General features: G+C 37.8%; 1 protein-coding gene across 5 annotated transcripts in view; it reads left to right on the top strand.

Annotated features, from left to right (window-relative positions):
• The window catches only part of CROT (carnitine O-octanoyltransferase), a 42,646-nt gene that overhangs the window by 17,915 nt on the left and 6,461 nt on the right, over positions 1-18,270 (top strand). For 4 of the 5 annotated variants that reach the window (XM_060196300.1, XM_007531925.3, XM_016192054.2 and 1 more), the window contains 7 exons: positions 4,713-4,821; positions 8,354-8,447; positions 8,560-8,685; positions 10,899-11,000; positions 14,643-14,726; positions 14,818-14,925; positions 15,640-15,770. In XM_060196300.1, coding sequence (XP_060052283.1) covers positions 4,713-4,821; positions 8,354-8,447; positions 8,560-8,685; positions 10,899-11,000; positions 14,643-14,726; positions 14,818-14,925; positions 15,640-15,770 — 754 coding nt within the window. Of the gene's footprint in view, positions 1-4,712; positions 4,822-8,353; positions 8,448-8,559; positions 8,686-10,898; positions 11,001-14,642; positions 14,727-14,817; positions 14,926-15,639; positions 15,771-18,270 lie in introns of those variants that run through there. The other variant, XM_060196303.1, reaches the window with a different exon arrangement.

Raw genomic sequence — 18,270 nt, 5'->3', positions numbered from 1 at the left:
GACTTTCCTGCAGGAGGGGAGCCAGGGGCTCGAACCTGGATCCTTATGCCTATCCTTGCACTTCGCGCCATGTGCACTTAACCCACTGTGCTACCATCCGACTCCCGTAGTTCATCAATTTTTGTTGGTTTGTTTGGTAAAGAGGAGAATTGTTTAGGAATAATAATAATAATAAAATTAACCCTGGTGAGTCTACTCAGCAGTAGACTAGGGTTTATACACAAGGTCCTAGGTTCATTCTTTAGTACAGTAAAAAAAAAAAAAAAGACTTAATTAAAAAAAAATTGATTCATAATGATTGACAAGACTGTAAGATAAGAGTTACAATTCCACACAGTTCCCACTGCCAGAGTTCCATGTCCCATCCCCTCCATTGGAAACTTCCTTATTCTATATCCCTCTCTAGGAGTATGGACCAGAGTTCTTTATGGGGTACAGTACAGGAAGTAGAAGGTCTAGCTTCTGTAATTGTTTCTCCACTGGACATGGGCATTGACAGGTTGATCTATACCCCTAGCCTGTTTCTGTCTTTCCATAGTGGGGTAGAGCTCTGACTAGGTGAGGTTCCAGGGCACATTGGTGAAGTTAACTGCCCAGGGAAGTCAGGATGGCAACATAGTAGTATCTGCAATTTGGCCAAAAGGCAGTAAGATATAAAGCAGAATAAATTGTTTAATAAACAGGACCCCAAAGGTAGGAATAGAGCAGATCAAACTAGGGGGTCTTCATGTGAGAGGAAGCTAGGAACTCTATTTTAGATATATTCCAAGGAGCCTATGATATTAGTAATTTTTATCTGAGCCTGATAGCGAACATGAAGGTGGACTAAATGTATTATCTGGGAAGATAGTGTCAGAGTTGAGAATAGGAGTAGAATAGTGGATTAAGGCAGAGAGTAACTCCCAAATATGAGGAATTTATAAATAACATTAACTGTAAACCTCATTGATCTGACCTAGGGCCCAGATACATATTCCTGTTTAGCACAGGAGCCTGTGTAACCTCTGCATCTTTGTCAGTCTGAGTTTTTGGTCCACGTTCACAGATAGGAACATTCTCGGCTGCACTTCCTCTAGTGGCAGAGTAGGTTGACCCAGCCTCCTATTGGAGAGTGGGGCAGTCCCTACCATTGCTGCTCTACAGTGAGGGCAAGATCCTGGAGATTACCACAAGAGGGTTTATGATGTTGTTCCTAATGGAAATGACCAGTGATGGTGGAGAGAGGGATCTGTTAGAGGTCTAGGCCCATCATATCTATATCCAAGGATTCCCTCAGTAGAATCTCAGAGATGGGTGGCTTGGTAATGAACAAAAAGGCCATCATTAAAGTATGTTAGTCTCTTGCCTTTATCCAGCCTTTGTAATTCTTTATCTGATAAGGATAGACTTAAAATGATTGAGGGAGATGAAGTAGAGGGTAGGAGAGGAGGATGTCTAGGTCTGAGTATAAAATATTTGATTATGTATTTTATGGTATCTTCTTTAGATCTTTCTACTTGTTTGTTGCACTGAGTCTAAGTCTACTCACTGCAGACTATTTAGCGAAACGTGGATGCTTTTAGTGAGTTTCAAGAAAAAGGGTGTTGTGATAAGATTTTAAAAGTTAGTTTACCTGTTGTGTGAAGAATATATATATATATATATATATATATATATATATATATATATATTTAGGAGAGACTAGTGTTAAAAGACAGGAGACCAAGGAATAGCCGTGGAGTAGGCGCTATCTCAGATCATGCTCCTCGTAAACTAGAAAAAAACAAAAAAATCATCTGAAAACTCAACAAAATACAACCAGGATCTCTCCAGCAACTCACTAAGCCACAGCCATCAAGTTGTGGATGCTACTATGATTTCATCCTGAACTTCCTAGGCAGATGACATCACTAATGTGCCCCAGAATTTCTCCTCTCCAGAGCCCTATCCCGCTAGGGAAAGATAGAAACAGGCTGGGGATATGGATTGACCTGCCAATACCCTTGCCCATCAGAGAAGCAATTACAGAAGCCAGGCCTTCTGCCTTCTGTACCCCATAAAAAACTTTGGTCCATACTCTCAGAGGGGTAAGTGTTAGGGGAAGATGACCAGCGGCCTCTAAACCCCAATTCCATCAGGACCTGGAGAGGTAAGAGAGGGGAAAATGAGAGAGAGAGAGAGAGAGAGAGAGAGAGAGTGTTAGAAGTAGTAAATTTTATTCCTCTATATATCAAAGATACCTTCACTAGTAATTTTCTTTTTTTTTCTTTTTGTTTAAGATTTTGTTTGTTTATTAATGAGAAAGATAGGAGAGAGAGAGAGAGAGAGAGAGAGAGAGAACTAGACATCACTCTGGTACATATGCTGCCAGGGACTGAACTTAGGACCTCATGCTTGAAAGTCCAATGCTTTATCCACTGTGCAACCTCGTGGACCACTTCACTAATAATTTTCTTGAGCAGAGAAAACAACAAGATCTCATTTACAGATCTCAGTTAAATCTCAGATGGGCCCATAGGATTACCTTGTTATATTATTTTACCAGTTTGTTCTTACTTTTATAGAAGACTGTTTAATGACTTTCCAATTTCTGAGTCTCAGTTAGGTGAGCTTTCTTCTTTTTTAAAATTTATTTATTTATAAAATGGAAACATTGACAAGGCCATAGGGTAAGAGGAGTACAGTTCCCACCACCAGAGATCCTTTTCCCATCCCCTCCCCTGATAGCTTTCCTATTCTTTATCTCTCTGGGAGTATGGACCCAGGGTCATTATGGGGTGCAGAAGGGTGGAAGGTCTGGTTTCTGTAATGACTTCCTTGCTGAACATGGACATTGGCAGGTCAATCCATACTCCCAGTCTCTCTCTCTCTTTCCCTAGTGGGGCAGGGCTCTGGGGAAGTAGAGCTCGAGGACACATTGGTGGGGTGATCTTCCCAGGGAGTTTCCAGTAGGTATCATGGTAGCATCTGGAACCTGGTGGCTGAAAAGAGTTAACATATAAAGCCATACAAATTGTTGATTAATCATGAACCTAAAGGCAGGAATATTGCAGATGAACATTTGGGATCACTGTTTTAGAAATAGCTAGTAGGACTATTTTAGTTATATTCCAAAGGGTTAATAGAATTAAAATTGCTAATCAATTGACCTTTGGATGGACATAATACTCTGCATCATTCATGTGAGGCCAAACCAATCAAAGGAGTTCTATTAAGTGAAAGAGACTAAAGAGGAATCAAAGAAATGGCAGTATGAGAAAGTCATAGTCTTCCATTGATGGCTTTAAAGATTAAGGGGATGCAGAGAAAAGGAATTTGTGTATCCTCTATAAATCAGAACAGCACAGGAAACAGATTTTTTTTTTTTTAGAATTTTAAAAAAATTATCTCTATTTCAGAGTCCACAGGCAGAGCCATTACTCCAGCCTGAGAGGATGGGATGTAGAGATCTGGTGGTGGGAATTGAGTGGAATTGTACCCCATTTTATCCTATGGTTTTGCTAATGTCTCCTTTTTAAAAAAATAATAAAATCTGTATTTATTGGATAGAGACACCCAGAAATCAAGAGGGAGGAGAGAGATAGAAAGGAAGAGAGACAGACACCTGCAACACTGCTTCACCACTTGGCAAAGCTTTCCCCATGCAGGTGGGGATGGGGGGGCTCATATCTGGGTCCTTGCTCATTGTAACATGTGTACTCAACCAGGTGTACACCACCCGTCCCCCAGTAAACAGATTCTTTACTAGAACCTCCAGAAGAAAGGCAGATATGTTGACATTTTCCTTTTAGACCTAAAAGACTTATCTGATAATAAATTTGTGTTATTGTAAGCTACCAAGTTAGTTATGTATTAAATAAGTCACTGAAAAATATACTTACCAGAACATTTGCTTATCCTGCAACTTGTTTGCAATACATTATTTCACATATAATATGCTTTAAAAATTTATTTATTTATTTTCCCTTTTGTTGCCCTTGTTTTTTATTGTTGTTGTTATTGATGTCATTGTTGGATAAGACAGAGAGAGGAGGGGAAGACAGAGAGGGGGAGAGAAAGATAGACACCTGCAGACCTGCTTTACCGCATGTGAACCGGCTCCCCCGGGGAGCTGGGGGCTCGAACTGGAATCCTTATGCGGGTCCTTGCGCTTTGCCCTCGTGCGCTTAACCCACTTTGTTACTGCCGACTCTTAAAAACTTCTTTTTTTTTTTTATTCCCTTTTGTTGACCTTGTTGTTTTATTATTGTAGTTATTATTGTTGTAGTTATTGATGTCATCGTTGTTGGATACAGAGAGAAATGGAGTGAGGAGGGAAAGAGAAAGACACCTGCAGACCTGCTTCACCACCTGTGAAGCGACTCCCCTGCAGGGGGTAAGACAGGGCCTCCAACCAGGAACCTTAGGCCGGTCCTGCACTTCGGGCCACATGTGCTTAACCCATTACTACCACCCAACTCCCTTGAAGACCCCAAATCTTATCTGCTATATTCTTACCCTTAGGTTCCTGATCAATAAACAGTTTGTTCTGCTTCCTATCTTAATGTGTTTCAGCCTCCACGTTGCAGATGCTACCATTAACTTATTAAAGTGTTCTTGATCATGTGATGTTTTGATAAATAGATGATAAATACTGGAGGATGAGTATCTTTTTTTCCTGTTCACTGTGAGTAGTTTTACACAGACTTAATTTTGGAAGAGATGGATCTGAAGTTTCTGTTTCTTTTTTCCAGAGAGTGAAGGACACTCCTCAAGTCACATTGCAGTTCTGTGTCGAGGCCGAATTTTTGTATTTGATATGCTTCACGAAGGAAGTTTGATCACCCCACCAGAGATTCTCAGGTTTTCAGATTACATTTCTATTTTCTTTTTTTTAATTTCAGAGGGGGTGGGACATGAGAAAAAGAAACAGCATAGCACTGCTACACTATTCATAGAGCTTCCCCTGGTGCTATGCATGGTGCTCCCTCGTGGTTCTGGGGATTCAAACCTGGATATTTGTCTCATTTGAATAGTAAGGTGACAGTAAGTGGAGAGAGCTTCATTTTTATATATGTGGATTTAAAAATCTGTTCCAGGGGGTCTGGTGGTAACACAGCAGGTTAAGCGCATGTAGAGCAAAGTACAAGGACTGGGTGGAAGAACCCTGAAGACACCTGCTTCACAGCTTGTAAAGCTTTCCCCTGCAGGTGGGGACCAGGGGCTTGAGCCTAAAGTGAGCACCTAATGCCACCACCTGGCCCCATAAGTTAATTTTTAATTTTGATAAACCTATTGATTACATTCTTCTTGAAGAAAAGGGAAACATTACTAGTTCAAATTCCTGTCTCAAAAGTAATCATTGTTATTATATTGGAATTTCTACATATATTACAATTAATTTGCATGCACATGGAGATATTTAAAAAATAATATACATGGGGGGGTCGGGCGGTGGCATGCAAAAGGATCCCGGTTCAAGCCCCCGGCTCCCCATCTGCAGGGGGAGTCGCTTCACAGGCGGTGAAGCAGGTCTGCAGGTGTCTGTCTTTCTCTCCCCCTCTCTGTCTTCCCCTCCTCTCTCCATTTCTCTCTGTCCTATCCAACAAGGAATTGCGTCAACAATGGCAATAATAATAACCACATCGAGGCTACAACAACAAGGGCAACAAAAAGGGGGTAAAAATGGCCTCCAGGAGCGGTGGATTCATGGTGCAGGCACCGAGCCCAGCAATAACCCTGGAGGAAAAAAAATAATAAACGTGTATATTTTTATGTAGTATGTATTATATGCATACAAATATTTTGTACCTATTCTAGTATAAGTATATAGTATTTTGTATGTTTATATTTCATACATTATCAACATTTTCAAAAAGTAGATGGGGGGGTGGCTAGGCGGTGCCATACGGGGATAAGCATGCACATAGAATGAAGCGCAAGGACTCGCTCAAGGATCCCAGTTCAAGCTTCTGCTTCCCCGCCAGCAGGGGGTCGCTTCACAAGTGGTGTCTTTCACTTCCCCTCTCTGTCTTCCCCTCTTCTCTCAATTGCTCTTTGTTCTATCCAATGGGAGGAAAAAATAAAAAAGATGGCCACCATGAGCATTGGATTCATAGCGCAGTCACTGAGCCACAGTGATCCTTGGAGGCAAAAAATAGAGGGAGTCATATAATGAGTCCCCCATCTACTCCCACCTTAATTTCAGTATTACTGATTCCTAACTTCAATTATAAACTCAGTTTTGCTTCCACTGTACCTCTTTGTATTCTCCTCTAATTTTTTCACTTATTTGTTGTTATTACTGGGTCGTTGCTTTGGGCCCCCTTGTCAAACATTAAATATATCTGGAGAGAAATGCTCTGCTCTGACAGGGATCTGTATTATATTCCAGTGGTCCTGAGTCCCAATTTTTCTTCCAACACAATACTCTTGTTTGTTCTGTTTTTCTTTTCTCCCCCCCCCCCTTTTGCTGCCCTTGTTTTATTGTTGTTGTGGTTATTATTGTTGTTGTTGGATAGGACAGAGAGAAAAGGAGAGAGGAAGGGAGGCAGAGGGGAAAGAAAGATAAGACACCTACAGACCTGCTTCACTGCTTGTGAAGTGACCCCGCTGCAGGTGGGGACCCAGGGCTGGAACCGGGATCCTTATGCCTGCCCTTGCGCTTTGCGCCATGTGCGCTTAGCCCACTGGGCTACTGTGTTTTGTTTTTCCAAAGCACTATTCAACTCTGGCTTATGATGGTGATGAAGATTAAATCTGGGGCCTTGGAGTCTCAGGCATGATAGTCATTTTTGCATGCCTATTATACTAGTTCTTTGGCCAGACTATGCTGTTTGGTTTTTAAAAAAAAATTTTATAACTGTTGATTAATAATACAGTTCCACAACACACAACGACCCTGGATCCATGTTCCCAGAGGGATACAGAATGGGAAAGCTATCAGGGGAGGGGATGGGATATGGAGATTGGGTGGTGGGAATTGTGTGGAGTTGTACCCCTCCTACCCTATGGTTTTGTTAATTTATCCTTTCTTAAATAAAAAATAAATAAATAAAAAATAATATAGTTTCCAAGTCAGGGAACATGATCCGCTTTTTTTTTTTGTCTCTTACGTTTCCTTGACCCAAGTTTTATTCAGAAGCATTTATTTTACTGTAAATTTTTAAAGATTTCCCTTTTCTTTTTTTCATTTGATATCTACTAGCCTCATATCATTGTGAACAGAAAAGAGATTTCTTATTAATTCAGTCTTTTCATGTTTATTAAAATTATTTTGTGTCCCCACATGCAAATCTTAAGAATGTTCCATGTGTGTGTGTTTGAGGATACTGTATATTTGTCTGTATGGGGTGAAAGCTTCTGTATATATCTGCTAAATCTATCTCATCTTTTGCTTCATTTAAATATTTTTTTTAAAAAACATTTATTTATTTTGGAAATAGAGAGGGAGATGGGGAGATAGGGTAAGGTGTAGTGCTTACTTAGATTTTAAAAAATATTTCATTTATTAATGAGAAGGATAGGAAGAGAGGGAGAGAGAGGGAGAGAGAGAGAGAGAATGAGAACCAGTCATCACTCTGGTACATGTGCTACTGGGCATGAAACTTAGGACCTCATGCTTTATCCAATGCTTTATCCACTGTGCTACCTGTTGGGCCACTTTAGATTTCATAAGTACATATTTGAAAGTATAAGTTAAATCTATTTACTTAGCTTATCAAATTTTCTTTTAGTTTTTGTCAGGCAATGTAATTGCCTTAAAAATACGTGCTATTGAAGATCCCCTGTGATTGAGATCATAATCTGTTTCTTTGAATACTATCTGAAATACTATCCCCCGATTTCTCTGTCTCTACCAAAATAAATTTAAAAAATTAATGAATTTTTTTATATTTATTTATTTTCCCATTTGTTACCCTTTTTATTGTTGTAGTTATTATTGTTGTTGTTACTGGTGTTGTTGTTGTTAGGTAGAACAGAGAGAAAACAGAGAGGAGGGGAAGACAGAGAGGGGGAGAGAAAGACAGACACCTGCAGATCTGCTTCACTGCTTGTGAAGCGACTTCGATGCAGGTGGAGAGCCGGGGGCTGGAACCGAATCCTTCTACGGGTCCTTGCGCTTTGCGCCATGTGTAATTCACCTGCTGTGCTACCGCCGGACTCCCAGATAAAATATATATTTTTAATTTTTTTAAATGAAGCAAAAGATGAGATAGATTTAACAGATATATACAGAAGCTTCCACCCCATAGAGACAATATTTAAACATTGGTAAACATTATCTACTAAAACTATTACTGGTAAACATATCTTTTACAACCTATAAAATGTCAAAATATCTAGTAGTATGCCTATTTCTCTTTGAATTATCTTTTATTATTTTTTCCATAAGGCAGTTGACATATATCCACAAGAAGTGCCACAGTGAACCTGATGGACCTGGAGTAGCAGCATTAACTAGTGAGGAGCGAACTCAATGGGCTAAGGTTATAATCTGTGTTTTTCTTAATGAACCCTTTCCATAACCAATTTTTGAGATTTCTCTGGAATTATTGTATTTAATTTGTAACATTTGGTCATTATTTTCATGCTCTTTAGGCACGAGATCATTTGATTAATCTTGATCAAGAAAATTTAACTATATTAGAAAAGATTCAGAGCAGTTTACTGGTATATTCTTTGGAAGATGGCAGTCCACATGTAACTCCAGAAGATTATTCTCAGGTAGTTAAATGTCTTGTTCGGTTATTTCTTCCAATGCATTTTTTTTTTTCCTAGAGGTCTCATGCATTTTTTTCAAATAAAATCATGTTATTAGGAGGAAAGATGATTATAAGACTGATGTTGTTGTCACATATGTAGTTTTTTTTTTTTTACTTTTTAAAACAAAAAAAAATTTCCCTTTTGTTGCCCTTGTTGTTTATCATCGTTGTTGTTAGACAGGACAGAGCGAAATCGAGAGAGGAGGGGAAGGCAGAGGGGCAGAGAAAGACACCTTCAGACCTGTTTCACTGCCTGTGAAGTGAGTGACTCCCCTGCAGGTAGGGAGCCAGGGGCTCGAACCAGGGTCCTTATGCTGATCCTTGTGCTTTCCGCCATGTGCCCTTAACCTGCCATGCTACCGCCTGGCTCCAGTTCTTTCTTTTTTTTAAGAGGGGAATTTCACTTCTCCCCATAATAAGTGTCAGCACACAACACGTCTCCCACCAACTTGTCTTCTTCCTACACAAACAGGGCTTTTTTTTTTTTTTCCTAATATACTTGCTCTTGCAGCTAGGGAAGTAGCTTAGCTGACAGAGGACAGAACCTACTGCCTGAGACTCCTGGTTCGATCCCTAGTGTTCGATATACAAGACTGGTTCTGGCTTCTCACTCTTTTTTTCTTTCATATAAAACTGGAAAAAAAACTTAAAAATATATCATAACATAGGCAAAGTTAATAAAGTAAACTTAAAAATATATAATAACATAGGCTCTTAGGATTTTTCTTAACTATGACATATATACATTTCAAGCAGAAACTTTTATATAAATAAGTAGTAAATTATTGCACATTGTTTATATCGATTTAAACATATTTTATATCCAAGAACTCCCTAAGTTCAAAGATAGGAAGTTAGAGACCAAGATCTGTTTACTAGATTTACGGAACATACTATGAATTTATCTCCTCAAAGTTGTTTTGATAAATTATTTGTTGTTAGTAGCATTTATGTAAAAAAGTGTATTTGAAAAAAAGCATATAGAGCTTAATTATATTAGATAAGCTATTATTTTGGAAGTACATATCTTCACTTATTGTGGTACACTTCTTTAGATTCCCTGTACTCATCTAGGATAAGACTAGTCAGATTTGTGATGGACATATTCCACACAAGTTTTCCAGATACATTTTTAAAAAGAAATTTTGGGCAAAAATTCATGAAGTAACCAGGGCACATGATTCTTTTGTTTGAGAGCAAGACCACTCCTCAGGAAAGTTTCTTATGCTCCCTTAAAGTAAATATAGATTATTTCTTGCTTTTTAAAATTATTTTATTGGAGGGGTAATATTAGTTTACGGTATAGTTCTTGAGTTCTTCATTTCCCTGTAAGAGCTCTTTGCAGAACATTCTCCATAACTTTCAGACATTTTTTTACTGCATTAATTAGACATACATTTATATGGAGCCCAAGTTTAAGTGCATATAGATACATGCAAAAACAAATATAAAAGAGAAGTTGCACAGAATATTAATTACATTTACTATTTGAGATATACTCTGATATATATATATATATATATAAAATATATTTTTTCTTTCTGTAAAAAAAAAAAGTTTGTGGTGATGTACTAAGTTAATTTTATGACTCAGTAATGGGCCAGAACTTACTAAGCACTTAATTCTACTCAAGTTGGAAAAGCCTTGCCCTCTCAGTTGTATATTCTCTAAGCCTGTATGGATATTATTTCAGCATTGTCCTTTTTAAAATATATTTATTTATGTCCTTTTGTTGCCTTTGTTGTTTTATTGTTGTAGTGATTGTTGTTGTTGTTACTGATGTCGTTGTTGGATAGGACAGAGAGAAATGGGGGGTGGGGAAGACTGGAAGAAAGGCACCTGCAAACCTGCTTCACCACCTGTGAAGCGACTCCCCTGCAGGTGGGGAGCCTGGGGCGGGATCCTTATGCAGGTCCTTGTGCTTTGCGCCACATGAGCTTAACCTGCTGCACTACTGCTGGACTCCCAAACACTGTCCTTTTTGACAGGATTAAGTAACTTCAGATTTTTAGAAATACCTAAAAGCAGGCTCAGAATTATCATTTCTTAAACATATTACATTTGCATTAAATCTAGTTTACCAAAAGAGGAAATGTGAGAGAAAATATATGTCACAAGATTGAAAGATTTAAAGATCAATATTACACTCATTTTAATTTAAGGTAATTTTTTCAGGTAACTACAATGACCCTTACTGGAGATCCAACAGTACGCTGGGGAGACAAATCCTATAACTTAGTTTCTTTTTCTAATGGAGTATTTGGTTGTAATTGTGATGTAAGTAGACTTTTTTTTTATTTCCTTAACTTAAACTGCTCATCTTTTAAAAATTATTATTACTATTATTTTTTTAATTTGTGATTGATAATGGGTTACAAGACTATAGGTTATAGGATATATTCCCATACTAACCTCACCACTATAGTTCAAAAAATTTTAAGAGTGGGCACATGAGGGGGTAGATAGCATAATGGATATGCAAAGAGACTCTGATGTCTGAGGCTCCATAGTCCCAGGTTCAATCCCCTGAGCCACCATAAGCCAGAGCTGAGCAGTGCTCTGGTTAAAAAAATAATAAATTAAAAAGAAAAAGAAAGAAACATTTTTTAAAAATCTTAAAAGCAGTGTGTATGCTTCTGTGTATTCTTCTTTTAAGTTCATAGGTGTCAATTCTCTATGTTCTACATAAGAGTGTAGAAATACATTGAAGGAGAGAGATAAAAAGAGGGAAAATAGAACATCATTGTAGTTCTGTACATCAATTTCAGAACCACATGCATATGAGGTTGAGCTCTGTCTTCTCTCACTGATCCAACACTTTCCATCAGTAAATATTTTTAAAAATTGAAAAAAAAACAAAAAAAAAGAGTGTAACCATTTCGTAGTTGTGTTTCATCTCTTATTTTACTAAGCATAATTACCTCCAGTGCATCCATTTTTTCTCAAAGGACACAATATCATCCTTTTTGATTGCAGAGTAGTATTGCATGGATTATGTTACATATCCCATAACTTCTTTAGCCAGTCATATTTAGGCTACTTCCACTCAGTGGCTATTGTTAATAATGTAGGTATGAGGGGCTCTGTTTAAAACCAGGTGCGGTGGCACACCTGGTTAAGCGCCCACATTACAGTGCGCAAGACCCCAGGTTCTAGCCCCTGGTTCCCACCTGCAGGGATATTCTTTTCTTTGGGGATGAAAGGTTCTGAATAACTTCATTTAAGGTCTCAATTTCCTTTTTTTGTGTCAATGGTCTTTCTTTTGCAGTTAGTGTTATTGTGTTGCTGTAGATGACTCTTTTGAGGTCAGTAAACGTGTTATATTTATTTGAGTGTACTAATATTGGGAGAATAGGTAGACATTATCTTTTCCTCTTAAACATCTACATTTATTTTGATAGTGATAAATCGTAATATGAATATGTTGTTGTTGTAGTATAAGTAATTCTTTAGTATTATGACATCAGGGTAAAAGATTTATTTATGCAATCTCAGTGACACGGAATAGGACAACTTGCTTTTTTATGTGTAATATAGTTTATTTGTTAAGTGGAATTTGCATACTTTAACAATATTTTATTACTTTTGATGAGTGAAAAATACAGAGAACATACAGAGACAGAGGGAACAGAGTACAGCTTAGCTCTGGCTCATGGTGCTACTGGGCATTGAACCTGGGTCTTCAGAAACTCAAGTGTGAAAGTCTTTTTTGCATAAACATTATGTTGTCTCCCCAGCCCTGCATATATTTCTGTGAAGTTTATGTGGTTTTTTTTCCTTTTTTTTATTTGTCATTGTGGTTGTTATTATTATTGTTGTCATTAATGTTGTTGTTGGATAGGACAGAGAGAAATCGAGAGAGGTGGGAAAGACAGAGAGGGGGAGAGAAAGATACCTATAGATTGCTTCACCCCTTGTGAAGTGACCCCTATTCAGGTGGGGAGACAGGGGCTCCAACTAGGATCCTTCTGCCCATCCTTGTGCCTGTGCCATGTGTGCTTAACCCGCTGTGCTATCACCCAACCTCCCTGAAGTTTATGTTCCTTAAAAATCTACTGTTACCTGTTGAGAATTAGCAAGAACCTATTTTAAAAGCTAGTAAAATGGGTCTGTGCAGGGGTGCACATGATAGGGTGTACATATTACCACGTGTAAGCATAGGGGTATTGCTAAACTTGGGTAAGGTTGACTTCTAGTGCTCAGATCCTTTTGCTAGAAATTTCCTGCACTTTTTTTTTTTTTTGGTATTGATTTTCTATACTTTTATTTTTAGGTAGACCATGTAATTATTGTAACTACAATCTCATGTCTTCATATATTAGTGTTTCCTGTGAAAACAACCAATTTTATCCACATTCCCCCACCATCAGTGATTTCAGCAAAAGCTCTGGGACTGGTGCTTATTGGTTATGGTTAGCCTGTGTGAATCCTGTACCCATTCCAGGCAATTGGGTACTCTGATTTTGCTTGGTTGATGTCAAGTTCCAAGCCTGGCCTAATAGTTTCAGTGACCGTTTTGATATAAATAGCTTGCAGTTACTCATTCCCAGTTTCCACCTATTCTCATTGTGAACATTATGTTGAACTGTATGTTAAATTATTCAAATTGGAGTTATGTTGGTATATAAAAGTAAGTTATTATTTTCATCAATAAAATTTAATCTTATGTTCTTTTGTCACATTTGACTACTCAGGAAACAAAAAAAATGTTTGTACTTCCTTCTTCCCCCAAAACAGAGAAAACTAAGAGCATCACTAAGGCATATGTGGTGCTAAGGATGGGACCTTATACTTGTCACTTCTGTCACTGTGTCACCTTCCTAGCTGCACTACTTGGATTTTTACTAATAGCATCAACATCTTGCTATTTGTTTAGATTCAGGATGAAAATCAATTTAATATCTATTAACTTTGAAGAATATTAATCCCATAATGAGCAAATATCTCCACACAACTGACATATTTTCCTGTAGTCGTTATGTGAACTTTTTTTTGTACATGTGGTAGCATTCATTTATTTATAAAGTTGCTCTAGTTAGTTCCCTCTTTATAATTTGCTTTTTTTTTTTTTTGTAAATGACATAACGGTCATCTGGATGGTGGCGCAGTAGATAAAGCATTAGACTCTCAAACATGAGGTCCTGAGTTCAATCCCCAGCAGCACATATACAAGAGTGATGTCTGGTTTTTTTCTCTCTTTCCTGTCTTTCTCATCAATAAGTAAATTAAAAATATATATTTTTTAAATGAAGTAGTTACAGAAAATTAAGTCTATGTAAAACATCATTAGTAAAGTAGTAACAGTGTTCTTAAATTAAGCCTTCTGCTGCTTTCTTCTGTTTGTGCCTAAATATATACTTGGGATTTAAAATTTTAGCAGTTAACTTTTTTTCCTTCCTATATAAGCTGTCTTTAGGGCTTTGTGAAAGACACGTAGGAAACATAAGTTGTTACTCATAATAGCAGTTAATAATTTTTGCAGTGGACAGATTCTCAGCACTTTAAAGCATTATTAAAATAATTAAAATAACGCCACATGACAAAAGATATTTCTATTATCACATAAGGCAGTATAAGGTATACACTTTAACATGTTTAGAGACCTGAATTTAAGCCCATGGCTTAAATTTGATGGGAGCACCAGTCAAAGGGAAAGTTTCACAGGAAGTTGAAGTAGTGCTGAGGTGTCTCTTCTCTTTCCTTTTTTTTTTTTTTTTTTTTTTTTTTGCTTTTTACCCTCTATCTGAAAATCAAGCAAACAACAATAAACAGTCCACTTGGACTTGTAGCATCATGCAGGCACAAAGCTCCATTGAAACCCTGGTGGCACAAAAACAAAAAGTGGAGAGGAAGTAAAAAAAAAAAAAATTAGTGTTTACCCCAACAAGATATTCAAAATTGTGTGTGTTTATATTTTAGCATGCTCCTTTTGATGCAATGGTTATGGTAAACATCAGCCATTATGTTGATCAGAGGGTTCTTGAGCATGAAGGAAGATGGAAGGTATGTTTAACAAATATTTCAACCTTTTTCTCCTAGTATTTTTATAGATATATTTTATGGAGATAATGCTTTTAAGTCTTCTTGTTTGTAGGGTTCAGAAAAAGTACGGAACATTCCACTTCCCGAGGAGCTTGTTTTTACAGTGGATGAGAAAATATTGAATGACATCAAGCAAGCTAAAGCACAATATTTTAAACAGGTAGACTTTTCACTTTTTCCTTAGATAATGTTTTCTTTTTTAACTACCATGTATATAAACTTGACTATTATCCAGGTGTGACAGCATAAAACTTTCTCTTAGTTTCCACTGCTTCATCCTGAGATACAGTGATTCAGTCTCCTGCTCCTGTTATTCATCTCCTTAGACCCTCCACTAGGGCCTCACAGTGAACTATTTCTCCACTCCGGGATCAGTTTTTTTTTTTTTTTTTTTTTTTTTTCAGAGAGAGAGGAGACACACACAGATAGAGACAGACACCAAAGCACCAGAGCTCTCCCACTGCAGTGACATTCACGTGGTACAGAGCTTGTACCTGGGTCACCTTCATGAAAAGATACCTTACCTGGTGAGCTATTGCTCTAGTCCAATAGAATAAATCAATTAAAAATTATAGACTTAATACCTTTATTCATGTCTGGTTATTTCTTTAATGCAAATGAACATTTTGGTTATTTTTAGGGGGTATTCTCAGATTTAAAAATTTTTTATTTATTGGATAGAGACAGAAATTAAGAGGGAAGGGTGAAAGAGGGAGAGAAAAAGCTACTCCTGAAGCTTTCCCCTTGCTGGTAGGGACCGGTGGCTTGAACCTGGGTCCTTGCACATGATAATATGTGTACTCAAACAGGCTTACCACCTCCCGGACCCACCTAAGGTGGCTTTTCACTTTTTTCTGTTTAAATTTTTCATCAGGCATCTGACATACAGATTGTGGCGCTTGCCTTTACACCTTTTGGCAAAAAGCTGACCAAGAAGAAGAATCTTCACCCTGATACGTTTGTTCAGCTTGCACTTCAGCTGGCCTATTACAGACTTCATGGACGGTGAGGACTGTTCATTTTCAGAATCTTAAAATTCAGGGGTATAACTTTTCCATAGCTACTCTATCCTAATTCTCCAATGCTTTTTTTTTTTTTCCTTTTTTCTTTTTTTCACTTGGCACAGTGTCCTAATTTATACTTCTATCAACAGTTTTTCTTAGCTTATTTATTTATTTATTTATTAGATAACCTTGGTTTACAACTTTGTTTTAGAAGTATAATTTTCTACTTCCTAAAGATTATTATGCCCACTATGGAAGCACCAATCCACTGAATTCTCTTACTTCACTCCTGAAACTCACCCAGTTCCCTTTGTTAACCTCAGCTCTTTAGTTTGAATCTATAGTCTTCATTGGCCTCTGTTTCTTTTTTATTTTATTTTCTTTTATTTATTTATTTATTCCCTTTTGTTGCCCTTGTTGTTTTATTGTTGTAGTTATTATTGTTGTTGTCGTTGTTGGATAGCACAGAGAGAAATGGAGAGAGAAGGGGAAGACAGAGAGGAGGAGAGAAAGATAGACACCTGCAGACCTGTTTCACTGCCTGTGAAGTGACTCCCCTGCAGGTGGGGAGCCGGGGTTCGAACCGGTATCCTTATGCCGGTCCTTGTGCTTTGTGCCACCTGCGCTTAACCTGCTGTGCTACAGCCCGACTCCCTGGCCTCTGTTTCTTTCTTTCTTTTTTTTTTTTTAAATTTCTTTATTGGGAAATTAATGTTTTATATTTGACAGTAAATACAATGTTTTGTACATGCATAACATTTATCAGTTTTCCATATAACAATATAACCCCACTAGGTCCTCTGAAGGACCTGTATTCTCCCTCCCACCCACCCCAGCGTCTTTTACTGTGGTGCAATATGCCATAGGCATAATTTTATATGTAATATCTGTTTGCATTTATTTTTCTGTGAACTCTCCACACTTTGTACCATTTAAAAAAGATTTTATTTATTTATTAATGATAAAGGTGAGAGAGAGAGAGCCAGATGTACATGTGCTGTTGGGGACCTTATACCTTATACTCAGGACCTTATACTTGAGAGTCCAATGCTTTAATCACTGTGCCACCTCCCAGACCACACTTTGTCCCATTTTAATTGGGCACTCTGTTTCTTTCTTTACCAGCCTATGGGTAAGATCATTCTATATTTTCATTTTATATAAGTCCCTTTGGTATTTCTACCAGATCTGATTTAGTGAGAATAAATTCATTCAGCTGTTGCTCGTCTGAAAAAGCACTTAGTTCCTCCTTCAAATTTGACTGATAACTTAGCAAGGTAAAAAGACCTCTGAATGGTGGTCTTATTCTATTAAAAACTTTGAGTATATCCTCTTAGTCCTTTCTAAAATTGAGTTTCTGTAGAACAATCAGTCGTTAGTCTTACTGGGTTTTTCTTATAGGTGACCCTTTGCTTTTCTCTAAGAACCTTCAGAGCCCCTCTTTGTTTTTGATCTCTGCCATTGTAACTATTATATTTTGGCCATTTGTCTCCCCCCCCCCTTTTTTTTTGTTAGAGGGTGAAAGACTGAGAGAAAGAGACAATATAAAGGAGAGACTCTTGTAGTACTACTCTACTGCCTATGAAGCTTCCCCTGCTTGTAGGGACCAGGAGCTTGAACCTGGATCCTTGTTCTCTACTACATCTAGCCCCATCAGTTAAAAAATAATGTATTTATTTAACTTGAATAGAAACAAAGAGAAATCAAGAGAGAAGTGGGAGATAGAGAAGGAGAGAGAGATGGACACCTGCAGCACTGTTTCACCTCTTATGAAGCTTTCCCCCTGCAGGTGGGGACCAGGGGCCTAAACCCAGGTCCTAGTGTGTTATATTGTGTTCACTCTTCCAGGTGCAGCACCACCCAGTCCTTCTGTCCTCATTTTTTAGTGGGATTTTTTTTATCTTTCTTTCTTTCAATTTTTTTTAAAAATCTTTATTTATTTTGAATAGAGACAGAGAGAAATTGTGAGGGGAGGGGGAAACAGTGTGGGAGAGAGACAGAGAGACACCTGCAGACCTGCTTCACCACTCATTAAGCTTTCCCCCTGCAGGTGGGGACCAGGGGCTTGAACCTAGATCCTTGCGCACTGTAATGAGTGTGCTTAACCAGGTGCACCACCGCCTGGCCCCTTTTTTTCTTTTCTTTCTTTCTTTTTTTTTTTTTTTTTTTCTGACTTTGAGCTCTTTATTTTAGTTATTGGCCCTTTGTCTGATGTGTAGCATGTGAAGATCTCCCATTATGTAGGTATGTCCGTTTTGGTGGTGGTTCCTTTTCATGTGCAGGAGCTTTTCAGTTTGTTGTAGTCCCATGGTTTGTTTTTTGTTTTGTTTTGTTTTGTTTTGTTTGCAATTGGATTTGAGTCCTCAAAGATGTTTTGAAAGCTTACATTGAAAAGTGTTTGCCTATATTTTCCTCTATGTTATGGTTTCTGGTCTAGCATTCAAATCTTTAATCCATTTGGAGTTTACTTTTGTGTGGTGAAATGTGATAATCTAGTTTCA

This window comes from Erinaceus europaeus, chromosome 8, assembly GCF_950295315.1.
Source record: "Erinaceus europaeus chromosome 8, mEriEur2.1, whole genome shotgun sequence".
In the NCBI taxonomy this organism is placed as follows: Eukaryota; Metazoa; Chordata; class Mammalia; order Eulipotyphla; family Erinaceidae; genus Erinaceus; species Erinaceus europaeus.
Note: the sequence above shows the minus strand (reverse complement) of the source record. Positions and strands in the feature narration are given on the sequence as shown.